We start from the raw sequence: 16,450 nt of genomic DNA on the forward strand, positions 1-16,450 counted from the left end.
CATTTCAATATAAAGATTTTTATTAGTATTATTTTGTATAACATACTATTATATTTACTAATTGATAATATTATTATTATTATTATTATCATTATTATTATAAATATTAAAGATGTTATTAATATTATTAAAAGTCATATATCTATTAAAATCATATTTTATCATTAATTACTAGCAATGATATTATTATATTTATTTTGTGAACTCGTTTAGAACTCGAACCGAGGGTGGTATCATTATTTACTATCAATATTATTTATTATTATTATTATTTTTATCAACATCATTTTAATTAATACTAAGATCGTTATTCTTTAACTATTATTATTAGTATTATACTTTACTAGTATTAGTAATAATAATTATTGTTATTATTATTATCATCTTTATCTTATATCGTTATTCTTTAATCTATCTTTATAGAATTATTATTATCATTACTACCATTTATCATTAATAATATTATTATAAACTTTATTATCAATTCATTTTATGAAAACCGAACTCTTGATTTAAAACCCGCCTTGTTTCTAATTAATATTGGTTTAGTTATTTAAAAGCCCCAATAAAATAATATTATTTTTATTTTAATTATCAAATAAGTACGAGTCCCTAATCGTTAACAAATTAACCGATAATCCGATTAACAACCGAACCTTCTTGTCCAATGTTTCAAATGTAGTTTCAACTAAAGTCAAGTTCATTAATATTTTATTTATTCGTTTTCAATTAGCTTTCAAGTCGGATCTGTTCGTTTACCGTTCGAGCTTCATTTATTTATCTATTTATTTCTCGGTTCATCAATCGAGGTGAGTACTTTCATACCCCCTTTTTCCATCTTTCGTTTTGGGGTGACATTTTATACTTATTAAACTAAATGCTTTATTTACTTGAATCTTAAACCCCACAAACATGATTGTATACTCTACTTAAATAAATGCTTGATTTGGTGTTCTATGCTTACATGATTATGTGCTTATGTGTTTATCGCTTTTGGATGGTGGAATTATAAATCCTAGACCATTTGGCAACCCCTCTTGGCAAGGTGTCGTTAACGTAATGCAATTAACGATAACTATAAAATCCTAAACTATTTGGCATCCCCTTATAGTTGGGTGTCGCTAACTTGTTAGCGATAACTATGTTTACAGCTTTTGGATGGTGGAACTATAAATCCTAGCCCATTTGGCAACCCCTCTTGGCAAGGTGTCGTTAACGTAATGCAATTAACGATAACTATAAAATCCTAAACTATTTGGCATCCCCTTATAGTTGGGTGTCGCTAACTTGTTTAGCGATAACTATTTTATCCAAGTTTATAACTTTTATTTATTGTTTTGTATACAAGTTTTGTGGCTATTTATTACTATATACTTATATGCTCAAACTTATGAATTGCTCACCAACCTTTGTGTTGACAAACTTTATTTTATGAAATGTTACAGGTTTGACTTTTGTTTTGACTCGAGGACTTGATGAGAAACGTTACCAAGACTATTAAAGTATTAGTAAAACAAACAATATAAATGTTACTTATATTAAATTTGTTTGTGTGAACGAGAGGTGTTGATTATTGATTTATGAAATAAATGAGTTGATTAAATATTGTCACTTTAAATAGTGTCTTGTATATTTGGGCAATCGGTTGCACCCCAGCATGTTCCGTCACCTTTGATCGGGGTGTCACATTCATGTTCCAATCTCGTGTAATTATCATGTCAACATTACACCGGTAATGAGTCAGGTATGGTTGATTGTTAATTATTGATGTTAATGTGGTATAGAAAAAGATCGGTGATGTGTAGATGACTAAACAACTGAATATGATGTCGATCAATTATCCCCGGGAAAAAATAAATTCATCTCCAAAATTTAATCTCAGTACCAAAAATACCGAAATAAAAGGTCTGAAAAAATAAACCAGGTATCGTGACAGTTATGATGGTATGGTATTGGTTTCGAATTGGTAATAAAAAAAAATACCAATACCGATTTATATCTAAACTAAAATATAAAAATGAATAGAAGTACCGATGTTGTTAGGTCGATATTAAATCAGTATGATACCAATACTTAACTGATACGACACATATGTTGATCAGTCAGGTGCGGTTTCGTACTGGTCCATGTATCGGAATGACAATCTTTTAAACACTATAAGATTATATGTTCGAGTCTTAGGAATTAAAAGCATTTTGTCCTTGAAGAAATATTTAGTGGTGCAAGTTAAAGTGTCATGTCACTAGCATGTAGACAATGAGACTTCAAATAACTCAACTTTTAAGACGTGTAATGGTAACTAAGCATATTTAGAGGTTGTTCGACACGTGACATTCCAGACAACAATAAGAAATTTTATAAAAAATGATGTGACGTAGTGGTAAAATGCCCCACCTCATTGTAGAGATGCACAAAAAACCCGAACCCGGAACCGGTTTTTTTAATACGCGGGTTTTAATACCCGAACCCGCACCTGACCCTACCCGTAGGGCACGGATAGGGTATGATAGGGTATGCATTTTGGCACTAAAACCCGAACCCGAACCGGAACCGATTTGTACCCGGTAATACCCGAAAACCCGAACCGGTTCCATACCCGAAACCGGGTTTTTCCAATACCCAAAACCAGGTATTTCAAATACCTGATATATACCCGAAAAATACCTTAAAAATACCCGAAAAATACCCCTAAAAAGTGGAGACTTTTAAAAAATCTAATATATACCCGGAAAAAAACACGTAAATAGGGTTTTTACAATACCTTATAATAGGGTATTCAAATACTCGATTTTAGAATACTCGGTTCTATACCTGACCCGGACCCGATGAATAGGGTATGGTTTTTAGAGACAATACCCGACCTGATTATTACCAATACCTGGTCATACCCGAACCCGGGTATTTAAAAAAACCCGATTTGTGCACCTCTATACCTCATTGACTCCCTACTCCATTAAAGCCTTGTTGATTGGGCTCATAAACCCATTAACCATCAACGGATTCTATTATGGGCCTTAAAATCCATAAAAAAGAAAGCATCGGACCCAAAGAGTAAAGTGGAGAGATATGATGGATCTACTTTCTTTCAAACCATCATCCACCGTTGATTCATAATCCAAGGGCCACCACACATCCCAACTTATCTCACACCATGATATAATATAAATAATAAAACCCCCCATTTCTTCTTCTTCAACTCATAATTCCCCAAATTCACCAATCAATCACTTCATTTCATTTCATTTCATTTCATGTAAACTTCATCTTCCAATTTCAATTAACCCTCTTCAATTTGGTCCTTTTTTCAACTAATTTCGTTGCTAATTTGCAGGTCTATGCTCAATTAACCCACAAATTCTTACAATTCCATCGAAATTTACCCAGATCTCTGTTCTTTAGCTGATTAATTTCAAACCCAGAAGCTCAATTCCGGTGAATTTTGAATTAATGGAGAAAACTGAAAACAGGGGAGGTAGTAATATCAAACAAACAGAGAGTAGTACATCTGATTTGTTCTTAAGATGGGGTAATAAAAAGAGACTCAGATGTGTCAGAGTCGGCGACGGTGACGATTCGACGGAGCCGTCGGTAGCCGTGTCCGGCCGCCGGAGAGTTCGCCGGAAAATTAACTCTCATTTTGTTACTTTTAGCTCCGATAATGATAGTAGAGAACCTAATGTTTCTCTACCGTCTACTCGTCTCACAAGGTAAAATAATAAAAAGATTATTAATTTTCCACAAATTCATCTTCTTTAACAAACAAACCATAATTTCTGAGAAATAACAATTCTGATAAAATTTCATAAATTTTTTTATAAAATTCGATGTGGGTTTAACGTCTTGACGCTGGAAATCATGAATTGTAACTAGTTTCATGAAGATTGAGATGTGAATTTGATAAATCAAGATAATTTTCCCCAATTTTGTCACCAGTAAAACCTAAATTCTGATGAATTTTATAAATTTTTATAAAATTCGACTTGGGTTTTACATCTAGTCACCGGAAATTATAAATTGTAACTAATTTCATGAAGACCCAGATACGAATTTGATAAATCAAGATAAGATATTTTCCCCCCAATTTTGTCTCATACAAACCCTAAATAATTCTGATAAAAAAATATAAATTTTATAAAATTCGATGTGGGTTTTTCATCTAGACACTGGAAATCATAAATTGTAGCTAATATTATGAAGACCCAGATGCGAATTTGATCAATTTCGCTAAAACAATAAATTTTCCCCAATTTCAAGAACCAGCAAAATTGGTTAAAATTATACAATAAAATCGAAATTATTGTACCGGAATCACACCATAACAAGAAGATTTATTAATTAATTTGTTGATTTTGTTGTAGGAATTCTGAGGCGGTGACGAATTTAAGGCCGGAAAGTGGTCGGAAACCCTCGCCGGAGAAAGGGTATACGAAAAGGGGGTGTACGGCGGCGGCTGAGAAGGTGAAGATTTGCTCCGGCGGCGGCGGAGGGGTGGTGGTGGGTGATGAGAGTGGTGGTAATGGTAATGGTAAGAGTAAACATGTGTGGCCGAAGCTGTACATAGCGTTAACGAATAAAGAGAAAGAAGAAGATTTTATGGCGATGAAAGGCTGTAAGCCTTCTCATAGGCCCAAGAAGAGGGCTAAAATGATCCAAAGAACTATACTTGTAAGTTATTATTATTATTTTATTATTATTATTTATTTATTTATTTTTTTTTTTACAATACAACACATACTAATCTCATCTTAAGTGTGTGTTTTTTAGTTTTTTTTACAAGTTTAAAGAAAAATTTCTTTTCTACCCTTTAAATTCTTGATGACTGCAAGGTACAACCTTTGATGAAGGATGTACAGGTGGTTATTGCATGGTTTTGATGATTATTGGTTTTTTTAAACCTACTTGTGGGACAAGAAAGTTTTCTACCCATGAAATTTTTACTTTTCAAATGGGTTTTAACTAGTTTTTGTTCATCATTTTGTTTTTTTTTTATACTTTATAACTAGTTTAATGCATTTTTCCATCTATCTAAATTCTTAAATAACCAAAAAAAAAAAATAAAGAAAGTATAAGTGATTACTGCATGGTTTTGTTGAATTTTAGCCATTTTTTTAAGAATATTTTACCCTTAAAATGGGTTTTACTTTATGAGAAAAACAAGAAAATAGGATTTTTTTAATATTTATATTTATAACTATATTAACCCACTTTTTATTTCTTACTTATTTTTGGCTACTTCCTAATACCCATTTGAGTTTTTGCTTATATGTTTATTTTAAAAAAAGGTGGATTGGTTTTAAACATTAAACATTAAAGATATTTGTGACGATATTAAAGTATATGCTTGTATGTCACTCACGGTCGGAAATTGTCTTTTCGATTTGTAAAATATTTATTTTTTAATAAAATTTTCGTGTGTTTTATAAATTTTTTTGGGCATTTTAGTGCTAGAATAAAATAAGCCTAAATTACTATTTTCAATATGCAAGTGGTACAAGTTAGACCGCAATTATGTGAATTTTTATCCCTTTGTGGAAAAAGATTCTATTGTTTAAAATTTAAATAGTTTTATATTCTTACCGTCGATTTTGGAAGCTTTTGTTTGACCAATTCCGCCTTTGTAATTTGTTCCCGTGATTTTATAAATGTTTGGTCATAAATTACAACCTTTACTTTTATTATTATTGTATATATTTTTAATTTTTTATCATGTGAAGTATAAATGTAAATCTTGTTTCACATGGTGAATGCCTAAAAGTATATAAAATGAGTATATTCTGGTGATATCGATACCATATCCAACTAAGCGTAAGGCTGAGGGGTGTGGGGCTTCAGCGGGGGCGCGAGAGCCCCTGGGGGCGCGAGCACCACACCACCGAGGCGCGAGAGGGGCGCGAGCGCGGAAAACTAGGCGGGCGCAAGGTGGGTCTCGGGAGAAAGGTGGCGTAAAGGAGCATTGGGAGACGTGACATAGCCGTTGGATCATTTACATGATAATAAAAGTAAAGTATATGAAAGAATCATATATGAGGGATATGTAATATGTACCTCAACAAGCTCCGGGCTGCCGTAGTCTTGAATTATTCCGGCGAGCTGAGCACTATCACATAGATACGGCAGGTTCCCAAAATACAGCTTTGTATTTACCGAGCTACTGTCGGTCGGAGACTGATCTCCTCCGTCACCGGAGACTTGTTCTTCTTCTTCCGTCACGGCCACCGTCTCCTCCTCCTCCGTCGCCGACACCGCCGCCTCTTCTTGAGCCACAGACGCCGACACCCTCATCGCCGGCCACTTGCCGGACATGGGTATCGGTTCGATTCTTACACGAGATTGAGGTAATGATGTTGAGATTTGCAGCATGGGTGTTGTGGATTTTAATGTAAGAAACATGGGATCGGAAGGCCATGGTATTGATTTTAAGGAGAACGGAGAGCTGATCCCGGCGGTGGCGGTTGTAGCAGCCATGGTGTCTGTCTGTCTGATCCGGTGGTTTGCTTAGCATTGGGAGACGTGAATATATTTATAAAAAAATAAAAAAAAATCCGCTGGAGCCCCTGCTCGCGCCCCTCCACACCAGGGCCAGGGGCTCAAGCGGGGGCTCCAACACCCATCTTATCCAGTTTCTCTCTCTGCCATACGTCACAATATTATTGGCTGGAGCCCCCACTCGCGCCCCCGTTAGAGCCCCCACACCCCTCAGCCTAATTGAAAGTTTTGTTGCAAATGAACCAAGTTGGTAGTTGGATTATTGTTGGGTCTTTTGGCCATTTGTGGAGAAAGAATATTCTTTATTTATTTTAATTTGGCTACTACACATCTTTTGTTGTTTTACTAATCTGTCCCTATTGGGTTGATGGAGCAGTTGGTGAGTCCAGGGGCATGGTTGTCCGATATGTGCCAAGAGAGATATGAGGTCAGAGAAAAGAAGAACACAAAGAAGGTATTTCTATTATTGTTTTGTTCATTAAACATTTGTTGTAATTTAGTAATCCTAGAATTAAGGGTGTTTTGGTACTAAAAGTCAAGGTATGTTATGTTTTGATTGAATGCAGAGACCAACAGGATTGAAGGCCATGGGAAGCATGGAGAGTGATTCAGATTGATGATGTTATTTATGTATACTTGATGGAGTTTCAATTACAATCTTTTTGTATATTTTCTATCTTAATCTCAAATGGAATTTCATTTCTCAATATTGTCAAGTCTTATCATATTGGATGGTATGAATGAATGAAGGCCACTTTAATATTTGATTTAACTTATTGAATTTATTTAAGGAAAACCAATGTCTAAGTTTACAAGTAATCACACTCTAAAATACAAATTAATGTGACATGACATGACCGAATAAATGAATAATCATGGGATTTGCGTTTACATGTTCAAGTGGATTATAGATATTTATCTGACTAGTGATACCAAACTTAAAATTTTTAGCTTGTCCCATGGAATATAAGGTTTTCGCTACATATAATATATATATCCAAAATTGCAAATATATTATTACATAGGGAGTATAAATGTTGGGAGATGTAGAAAGCAACATCAATGTCTATCCTATGCAGTGTGTTCTTGCTCGCGTTCACATTTGTACGCTTTCACAGTTTCCTAGACGAAGCAAACTTTCTGAACGGTCCTATGAACCTGCCTGCAACATTCATGACCACCTGCAAAAATTTTCATTTTCTATCACCACCCAAGTCGTGTTAGATTGACACGTATATGTTGTGTTCCCGAGTCTCATTTAAAGGAAAAAGGAAAGGATTTGAAAGAATGTGAGAAAAAAAACATGTTTCATGGTTTTGTTTTTATTTAACAAAAGAAATGGAGAGAAAATGAGAAATGAAAACAAAACTAAGTTTATTTCATTCAAATTGAAGAGATTTGAAAGAAAATGATTTGGGATTTTTAACGCAAAAAGTCGTGAGTTTTCTCTCCGTTTCCTTCAAACTCGGGAACACATTTTCTTTCATTTATTAAACTCAAGAATACACGAGTTAATCTTTTTGGTTTATTTCTATATTTTTTTAATAAATAATATGTTTTTGCTTATAACTAAAATGAACAGCTCTAGATTCAGGTAAACATTAGCACTTGGCAGACAAGCAAATTTAACTACATCTTTAGCGTTTATATCCCACAAAGATCAAGTCAAGCATCTTAATTCACAAGTTAATAAAAAAGACAGCATCACTTTTCATATAAAATTCTGTAATATCTACATTATGGGTCCAGATTCATGCATTTATTAACCCATAATCACCTCAAAACATATCATAGCATGAACATAGCAAGTGACAAATGAATATAACGTGAAAGTGTTTAACTCAACTCGCTAAGTTGCTCGAGACCTGGCAGCTTGAAGCATTTCAACTATAAGTGTCTTCACGTCCCTGCAAAAGTTCAAAAAAAAATAAAAATGAAATGACCAAATCAAAAGAAAAAATGTAGATAAATAGTGAAAAGGATCACACGGGTTGAAAGTTGTTCAAAGTCTAACTTAATGCATAAAACCTCTTAAACCGTTTCCAAAGATCTAATATAATATTATTGTTTTTATAGTCACAATTAATCCACTACTCACTTTCTATCTTGTGCGGGCCTCGGGAATGGAATCCGAAGCTTAAAGTTTGTACCTTGATAGCCAGCCTGATAAACAATGTAAAATAAAAAAAATTAAGAATCAAAAAATGTTTTCAGTTTTCTTAAGTTCAGTTGACTATTAGACTAAATTCCACGTGTTTTAAAATTAATGATTATATATGCAAAGCAAATAAAAATAACCAACATCACCTTTACATTGAACCCAAGGCTATCAATATCCAGCATATATGCAAAGTCCACCTGTTATTAGAGTCGGGCATTGGTTAGACCTTAAAACATCAAAAATCCGAATAATTCGAACCGATTAACCCAAACAACATCGATTCAACTTTTAACATGTAACCATGTTAAAATAAAAAAATATGCAAGTAGCCAAGCACACACTAACTTTCCTAATAGTATGAGGCTTATGTTCTTTCTTGAAATATTAACATAAAGTTTTTAAATTTAACAAATATGTCCAAACCCGAACTTCTCGACCCAATGAAACCGGTAAACAAACAACCAGAACCCGATTGTAAACAAAATCGCTTACCGGAACTGAAGTGGAGCCTTGAACCATGAGTTTTGTATCATCTGAATGGTCTTTATTCATGTGAGACTGCAGTGTCACATAATAAGTTTATTAGATGAAATTAGTATATTATACTTCTGCAGCTATAGGTTTGCATTTTTACCCAATCTGGGAAGCAATATCTGTTTAAAAAAATTGTATTTTTTTTAAAAATAATTCAATGCTGCAACTTTGGTAATCATATGCAACACAATATTATTCAGTCATACCGTCACAGGCTTGGAGAATTGATAGATTGGATCCACTTTTGCTGCTGCAAACTCCTCTTTAGTGAACTCTAATGAGAAAAATATGGCAAGGAGTAAGAAGAGAATATATATATTAAATCTGGTTAATTAGCTACTGAGAAAAAAAAATCAAAAACATTTATCATTTCTTTATTATGGACCATGAATTTTAAATTGACAAACCTCCTGACCCTAATAATGCAGTAGCCACACCAGAAACGAATCGCACAACTTTTGGCTCAATACGAAGAAATTGGAAGTCACCAAAGTCAACCTTCACGATAAACATGGCTTATAAATGTCACATAGAAATAATTATGTAATCATGACATGAAAATATCCTGAAATCAACTATGTAGCAGTCTTATTGGTTAACTGAGCTCTAATTTGAGTCAAGTTTGGGATGGCGAAAGATTCTAGTAATTCCCAGTTACAATATTCACCTTTTGCCCCCTAGTAACTTCCAAAAACGCCCCTTGGATATGTGTAAACAGCAAAAAAGAGAATAAGTAATCACACAGATCTACACACGTTATTTTCCATAATGTCGATATCCTGTGTTGTTTTTTTGTGTTATTAACAAATAAAAACAAACATAGCGTATCTCTTTTAAACAATGCAATCATTTAAAAGATCTGTACATTCTAAATAAACCTAAGATTGAAACTCTTTGATATCTTATTGTATGTTTTTTCAAAACAAAATTTATGGTAAATAACCTAGTTTCTATTATATATAGAGTTGCAAACGAACAGAACAAACACAAACGAAGCATGTTCATGTTCGTTCATGTCATTTTAACAAAAAAACAACCGAGCACGAACATATAAACGAATGAGGTTTTCTTGTTCGTGTTCGTTCGCTATGAAAATGAACATGTTCGTGCTCATTCATTAAAATTTATCAAAACAGTCAATCACGAATGTTTAAACAAACAAGGTTTTCTTGTTTGTTTTCGTTTAAGTTTGTTTGCTAATATTATAAACGAACGGTTCATGCAAACATACACGAAAGAACATACATAAAGCCAGCACCAATTAAAAGTAAATTGAACTTCAATCTATAAGGCCTAAAGCATAAAACTTGACAAAATTGTTATAGGTAATAACTTTATTTCATAAACTAGACAAAATTATAATGGACCTAAAAAGTAAGTGGATATATAAACGGACGTTCACGAACATATATGAATGAATGGGGCATGCTTTCACATTCGTTCATTTAAATAAATGAACGATATAATTTGCTCATGTTCATTCGATTAGAAAATAAACAAACATAGTTCAGTTCGATTATAAATGATCAGTGTGTCATATATGATCATAGGACATATATTATTTCAATAACAATCTAGTACTATGAATGAAATGTTTAGGAGGCTTAATGCATTAGATATACACTTTGGGTGACTTTCGACCCGTATCCTTTTTAGTTCACTTTTTCCTTTTCAATTTCTTCATTTGATCCACTAGAGATAAATAAAAAAAACATAACCAAAATCGTCCCATTGAAATAACTAACAAATTATTAAAGTTTTTACCCAAAATGCCTCAGGATGTCTAGCCAAGTATGCAGTACGTATAACATCTCTATCCTCCTTATTAACCTTTAAAGATGATCAAAACAAATGAATCATTATTCATTAGTCAACTTAGCATTTGAATCAAATAAAATCTAGCAAAAAGTAGTCTTTCTTACAGGAACGGCATCACCGTGTACAGTTATGACTAAATCGGTTCTATCCTCCGGGTCTTTTGCCAGAAGCAATGAGCATTTAGAGTTAGCAAGAAGGTCCTGTAAAAAGCAGTCAACTTTAATGATTACTTCAAAAAGAGAACATTTAAAGTTTAAGAATTTTGGTTAAATGTTTGTATGACTATAAAATTCATGCTTGAAACCTTGGTATGAACTGCCAAACTGCTGACTGCTAATATGGGAGATCCTGAGGCATCACATGCAAAATCAACCATTGATCCTGATGGATAACCATCGTACTTCTGCAAAGTAAACCCAATTGTAATAAGTCTTAACAAGGGATTATAAAACATGTCTCGTTCGTTCATTTATGTTTGTGAGCGTTCCTTCATTCAAATCCATTTGTTTATGTTCATCTATGTTCATTAATTTATGTTTGTTTAAATTCATTAATATACTCATTTGACCTTTTAAGGCCATTACAATTTAGTGTAGTTTTAATAACTCTTTAAGGCCTTTACTTATAATTGGTTTTAGTTCATTTATGTTTGTTCATCTATGTCCAGTTATGTTCATTCTTGAACTGTTCGTTTATATTGTTAACAAACGAACACGGACACGTTCATTTTCTTAACGAACAAACACAAACAAGAAAACCATGTTTATTTAACTGGTCGTGTTCGATAGTTTGTTTGGTTAAAGTCAAAACGAACGAACACGAACATGCTCCACTCATGTACGCTCAGTTCGTCTACAGGCCTACTAAAATTGGCTCATTTGACCACAAAAATCATACTTGAATTTTCAAAGAAAGACTATTTATTATTAAACTCTTATAGTTGACCATAACCGCTTAAGATCCGTTGGTTTGTTGAGTTGACCAAAAACTACTTACTACTGAAGATCCAACTTCATTTCGAGTTTACATTTTACAAACCATCATATATAAGTATGCTTTGATATAAGTATGCGAAACATACTTTTCTACAAGTTATTGACCTTCATAACTAATAACAGAAACTGCAACTAACCTGAGAAAAAGTGGAAAGAATGCCACGAACGCCATGATAAAGGACAGTTTTAACCTTTTCAATCGGAGGCAGTCTAGCAGCCTTTTCCTAAAATGGCAAACAGAACACATATCATAATACTAAACACACTGACACAACTAATTGTATAAAATTTTCAAGGAATTAATACAAACAAAACTCACACACACACTACATCGTGTATATGAGTACCTGGTGAGCTTTAATCAGTTGAAACACATCAGAAGCAGCAGCATCCTCAGATGAAGCACTCTAGTATAAAACAAAAAACAAACATCCACATATCACAGTTAGGTATAGAGATTTGACAATCTAACCTAACCTAATCTATAATAATATGAAACTGTAGGGGAGGTTTATGTAAAAAATAATCTTAACATGAAAACGTAGGAATCAATACAAGTCTACATAAGCAATATTTCATAATAACAAAGAAAAACCTAATAATAACAACAAAAGAACCATAATCAACAACAAATAGTTATAACAGCAAAAGAAAAAAAAAACCTAATAATAACAACAAAATACAAATCAACAAATACTAACAACGTCTCATAATCGGAAATCAGCAAATACGAACAAAAAAGAACAGCAAATACTTATAACAACAAACCTAATAACAGCAACAAATTGGTTATCAGTTCTGACTGTTTTCATGTTAAGAAGTAAGTATTTGTATTTGATCCTGAAACTGAAATACTATCATATTCTCTGTAAATGATTCAGTAGAAATGACTAGTTTAGTTATATTATATACTAGTAGAAGCTTAATTAGTCTAACAAACTAAACTCAGTAACCTAACAAACTGAATATTAATTATTGAGTTTGAGCCTAACAATAGGCGACTATAATTGAAATAAGTTAATAGAGAAGAAATGATGACATAATTAACGAGCATGTAAGGTACCTGAGAAGGTGATTGAGTGGCGGAGATACGGCGGCGAACGGTGGAGTAGGATAGAGAAATGAGCGGTGGATTGGTTGCGTAAGTGGTACTGTTTCGGGCATGATTGTGGATGAATAATCGGTTAAGATAAATACGTGAGGAGGAGGTTATTATTGAGCATCGTAGAGTCGAACAAGGTGCCGCTAGACTGAAGTTCATCTTCCCCAATTCTCTCCGCACACTGTTTTTACAATACTAATAATAGAGTCCATTATACCCAAAAATAAAATCATAATAAGTTAATAACGTCTATTTGCTTGTAAATAAATTTGTAAAGCATGTATATACAAAAGTGTATATTAAAATTCAAATTAAACCATAATGGTTCTATTATATATATTATAAATCAATATCTCATCAACTCACGTATATTGTAACCAAATAAAGTAAATATACACTTCATGTTTCATAATAACTAATAAACAGAATTCAATGAAAATGACCAATTTATAAGGGGTAGCGTTAGAGTCGGGTGGTTTTATCGTTGACGATTCTAAATGCCCGCCTGGTAACGTGGGGGTCAAGATACTTGTTTTAAATATAAGACTATGATAATTACATAAACATTCGTATAGTCGCTCTATAAAAGGAAAGAGTCTCTCCTTATCATGTTTATGACAATATATTATGAGAACCTGCTTTTCTTACTTTTGAAATAGAGTAAGCTTTCTCTTTTTTCTGTTGTCTATGTCTCTCCTCTAGTTTAGAATCCCCAAATCTATACTAATTCATAAATAAAGGTTTATTTACGTCACATGTCCTTTTTTTAGCCCATCATTCCTTTTAAATTCCCGCCTCCCACCACATTCCTTTTACAAACCTCATAAGGAAACATCTATTTATAGATGGTACATCTTGGATTCGAAATTTGAAACCAGTTATTATAATTGTTAATTATTGATAGATGTATTAGTGAAATAAACTGTAAAAGTAATTAAAATAAGTTATAAATTTACAGATTGGTTACATATTAAATATGGTTTGTTAATTGTCATATGTAATTAGTAGGAGCAGGTAGTGTAACTAAAATCGTTTATTATTATTATTATTATTATTATTATTATTATATGTCATAGAATATGGTAGTAGCAGTTAGTGTAAATTGAACTAATTTTTTATTAAATGCAAAAAATATGTATAGCTAAAGATATGGTATCTAACTTTACATATTTAAATCTATACTTTTATGCAAACAATTATCACATATTATTTTTATTATCAACATGAATGATTTAAATCACTCTTAAATCAATAAATGCATATATATTACAACTAATTTGGTGATCATGAACCAGAAATTGATGATATCTAATTTATACATGGAGAGATTAGAATTACCATTATATGATCTCCAACATTTGGAGATAAAAATAAAAAGAGAAGTTAGATATTGATTCAATGGATACCTTACTATGGCTTCACCACTTCTGAAAATCACTTAATCATCATGCTGACTTTTTTAGTATCTTATCATTCTACACCTTAGTTATAGTCAGCTAATTTAAACATACAATATAACTTATTTATTTAAGCATACGATATTGTTAGAACGCATCAATGTTGATATGAAGCGTAACTTTGAAGATGTATATAACAAACCACAAATAAAAGATAAAAGAGATAAGTGAAGGAAATTCCATCCCACATTGGTGGAAGAAAGAAATGGAGAAGGTACCACCATAGTATAAATAGGTTTGTAAGTTCTTGTCCCACATCGCTAGATTAACAAACTAGTGAGCTCTTTATAAAAAAGAAAATTTATATGTTAATGTTCTTATAAGACATATCACACCCAATGGTCCTAACGGAGGGTGCGAAGCACCCGAACGCGCACGGGCTCGGGCTCGGGCGAAGTGCGATGGGCGCAATGTGGCGCTTTGATGGCGCACTTTGCACTTGGCGTGTAAGGCCCCGTTACCGGTAGCCCTACTTTGGTGTTGGATTTACTCATAAACGCAGTTCTAAAATCAGAGTTAATTAAAAACTTTACGCGGAATATAAAACTTTCATAAAACATTAAATACCAAATAAGAAACATGTCTTAAAACATTCTTCTTGTCTTTCAAAATCAAATCATAACTTATAAAACATGACAGGTCTTCAGATGCCAGACTCTTATTCTTCTTCCATGTGTCCCGCTCACGCCAGCTGTCGCATCCTACTCACTTGCATGCATACTAAAAGTCAGCTACGCTGAGTGAGTTCTAGTTAATCATACATCATACAATACATTCACTTACCTTCAATCATGCATCCGAAGATACATAATAATTACTTTACTAATTTACTTTTATTTCATACTTTCATACATACGTACATACTTTATTAAGTTCATACTTTATATTTACTGTCCATTCTATCTCAGATATTATTAGGGTCTGATCCCTTCCTTTTATATTTCAGATATTATTAGGGTCTGATCCCTCTTTCCTTTGTCTATCTCAGATATTATTTAGGGTCTGATCTCTTTCTTGTCTATCTCAGATATTATTAGGGTCTGATCCCTTTTTACTTCTCTATCTCAGATATTATAAGGGTCTGATCCCGTCTTCTCTATCTCAGATATTATTAGGGTCTGATCCCTCTTTCTTCTTCTTCGTTCATACTATCTTTACATACTCATACATATACTTTCTTTAATCATTATTACATACTCATATATATTAATATCATACACATTCATATTTCATAAACATACCTCCCTTGTCAATACGTGCAATATCCGAAGATCGTTCACGTATCAACAAGCTTTCATTCACAATCATAACATAATATCTATCACATAAGTCATACATGGTATACACACAGCCCCGAAAAACATAACACGGAATGGGGCTAGAAACTCACCTGAAGTCGGTTACGTTCACCGTTTATGGTAATCCCTTTCTTGAGCTGTGCACGGATAACTGTATAATATGTACATGTATCAATTAACTATTACTAATCCATATCGTATTTCTATCTTTATATAACCCGCAACGAACGGGGGTCCGGGGGCAGCGCCCCTGGAAGCGGGGTTCTAGGGGCGGCAGGCCCTAGCGGGGTCCAAGGGGCAGAGCCCCTGGCTGGGGTTAAGCTGCCTTAACACGTTTTCTATTAGGATTTTAATTTATCATTTTAACTCTCCTGAATTCGCAAGCGGTCATAATGTAAGCGAACATACATGTAAGCGAACATAACCAGTAGCGAACTTAGCTTGGCGAAGTTAAACATTCAGCGAACTTAGCCTTAGGCGAAGTTAGCATTGAACGAACTTATCACCAGGCGAAGTTACAGTTTGGCGAACTTGCTCAGGGAACTTGCCGGGGAACATACTGGGGGCGAAGTTAATCAGCAGCGAACTTGGCTGCGGCG

General features: G+C 33.3%; 2 protein-coding genes across 2 annotated transcripts; one reads left to right on the forward strand and one right to left on the reverse strand.

The window, feature by feature from the left end:
* Positions 1-3,240: 3,240 nt before the first annotated feature.
* Positions 3,241-7,258, forward strand: LOC143637279 (uncharacterized). The gene is made up of 4 exons (XM_077104713.1): positions 3,241-3,707; positions 4,359-4,665; positions 6,863-6,940; positions 7,053-7,258. The coding sequence occupies exons 1-4, from the start codon at positions 3,448-3,450 to the stop codon at positions 7,101-7,103; spliced, it is 696 nt and encodes a 231-aa protein (XP_076960828.1). The 5' UTR covers positions 3,241-3,447; the 3' UTR covers positions 7,104-7,258.
* An 840-nt stretch (positions 7,259-8,098) lies between these two features.
* Positions 8,099-13,264, reverse strand: LOC143637280 (non-canonical heme oxygenase HOZ, chloroplastic-like). The gene is made up of 12 exons (XM_077104714.1): positions 13,058-13,264; positions 12,342-12,401; positions 12,132-12,218; positions 11,304-11,402; positions 11,104-11,199; positions 10,946-11,011; positions 9,589-9,679; positions 9,388-9,455; positions 9,140-9,205; positions 8,794-8,844; positions 8,585-8,649; positions 8,099-8,393 (listed from the first exon to the last, which is right to left on the reverse strand). The coding sequence occupies exons 1-12, from the start codon at positions 13,253-13,255 to the stop codon at positions 8,336-8,338; spliced, it is 1,005 nt and encodes a 334-aa protein (XP_076960829.1). The 5' UTR covers positions 13,256-13,264; the 3' UTR covers positions 8,099-8,335.
* Positions 13,265-16,450: the final 3,186 nt, after the last annotated feature.

This window comes from Bidens hawaiensis, unplaced genomic scaffold (assembly GCF_021521415.1).
Source record: "Bidens hawaiensis isolate Kalapana, Puna unplaced genomic scaffold, B.hawaiensis_p1.1 tig00008219_1, whole genome shotgun sequence".
NCBI classification, from domain to species: domain Eukaryota; kingdom Viridiplantae; phylum Streptophyta; class Magnoliopsida; order Asterales; family Asteraceae; genus Bidens; species Bidens hawaiensis.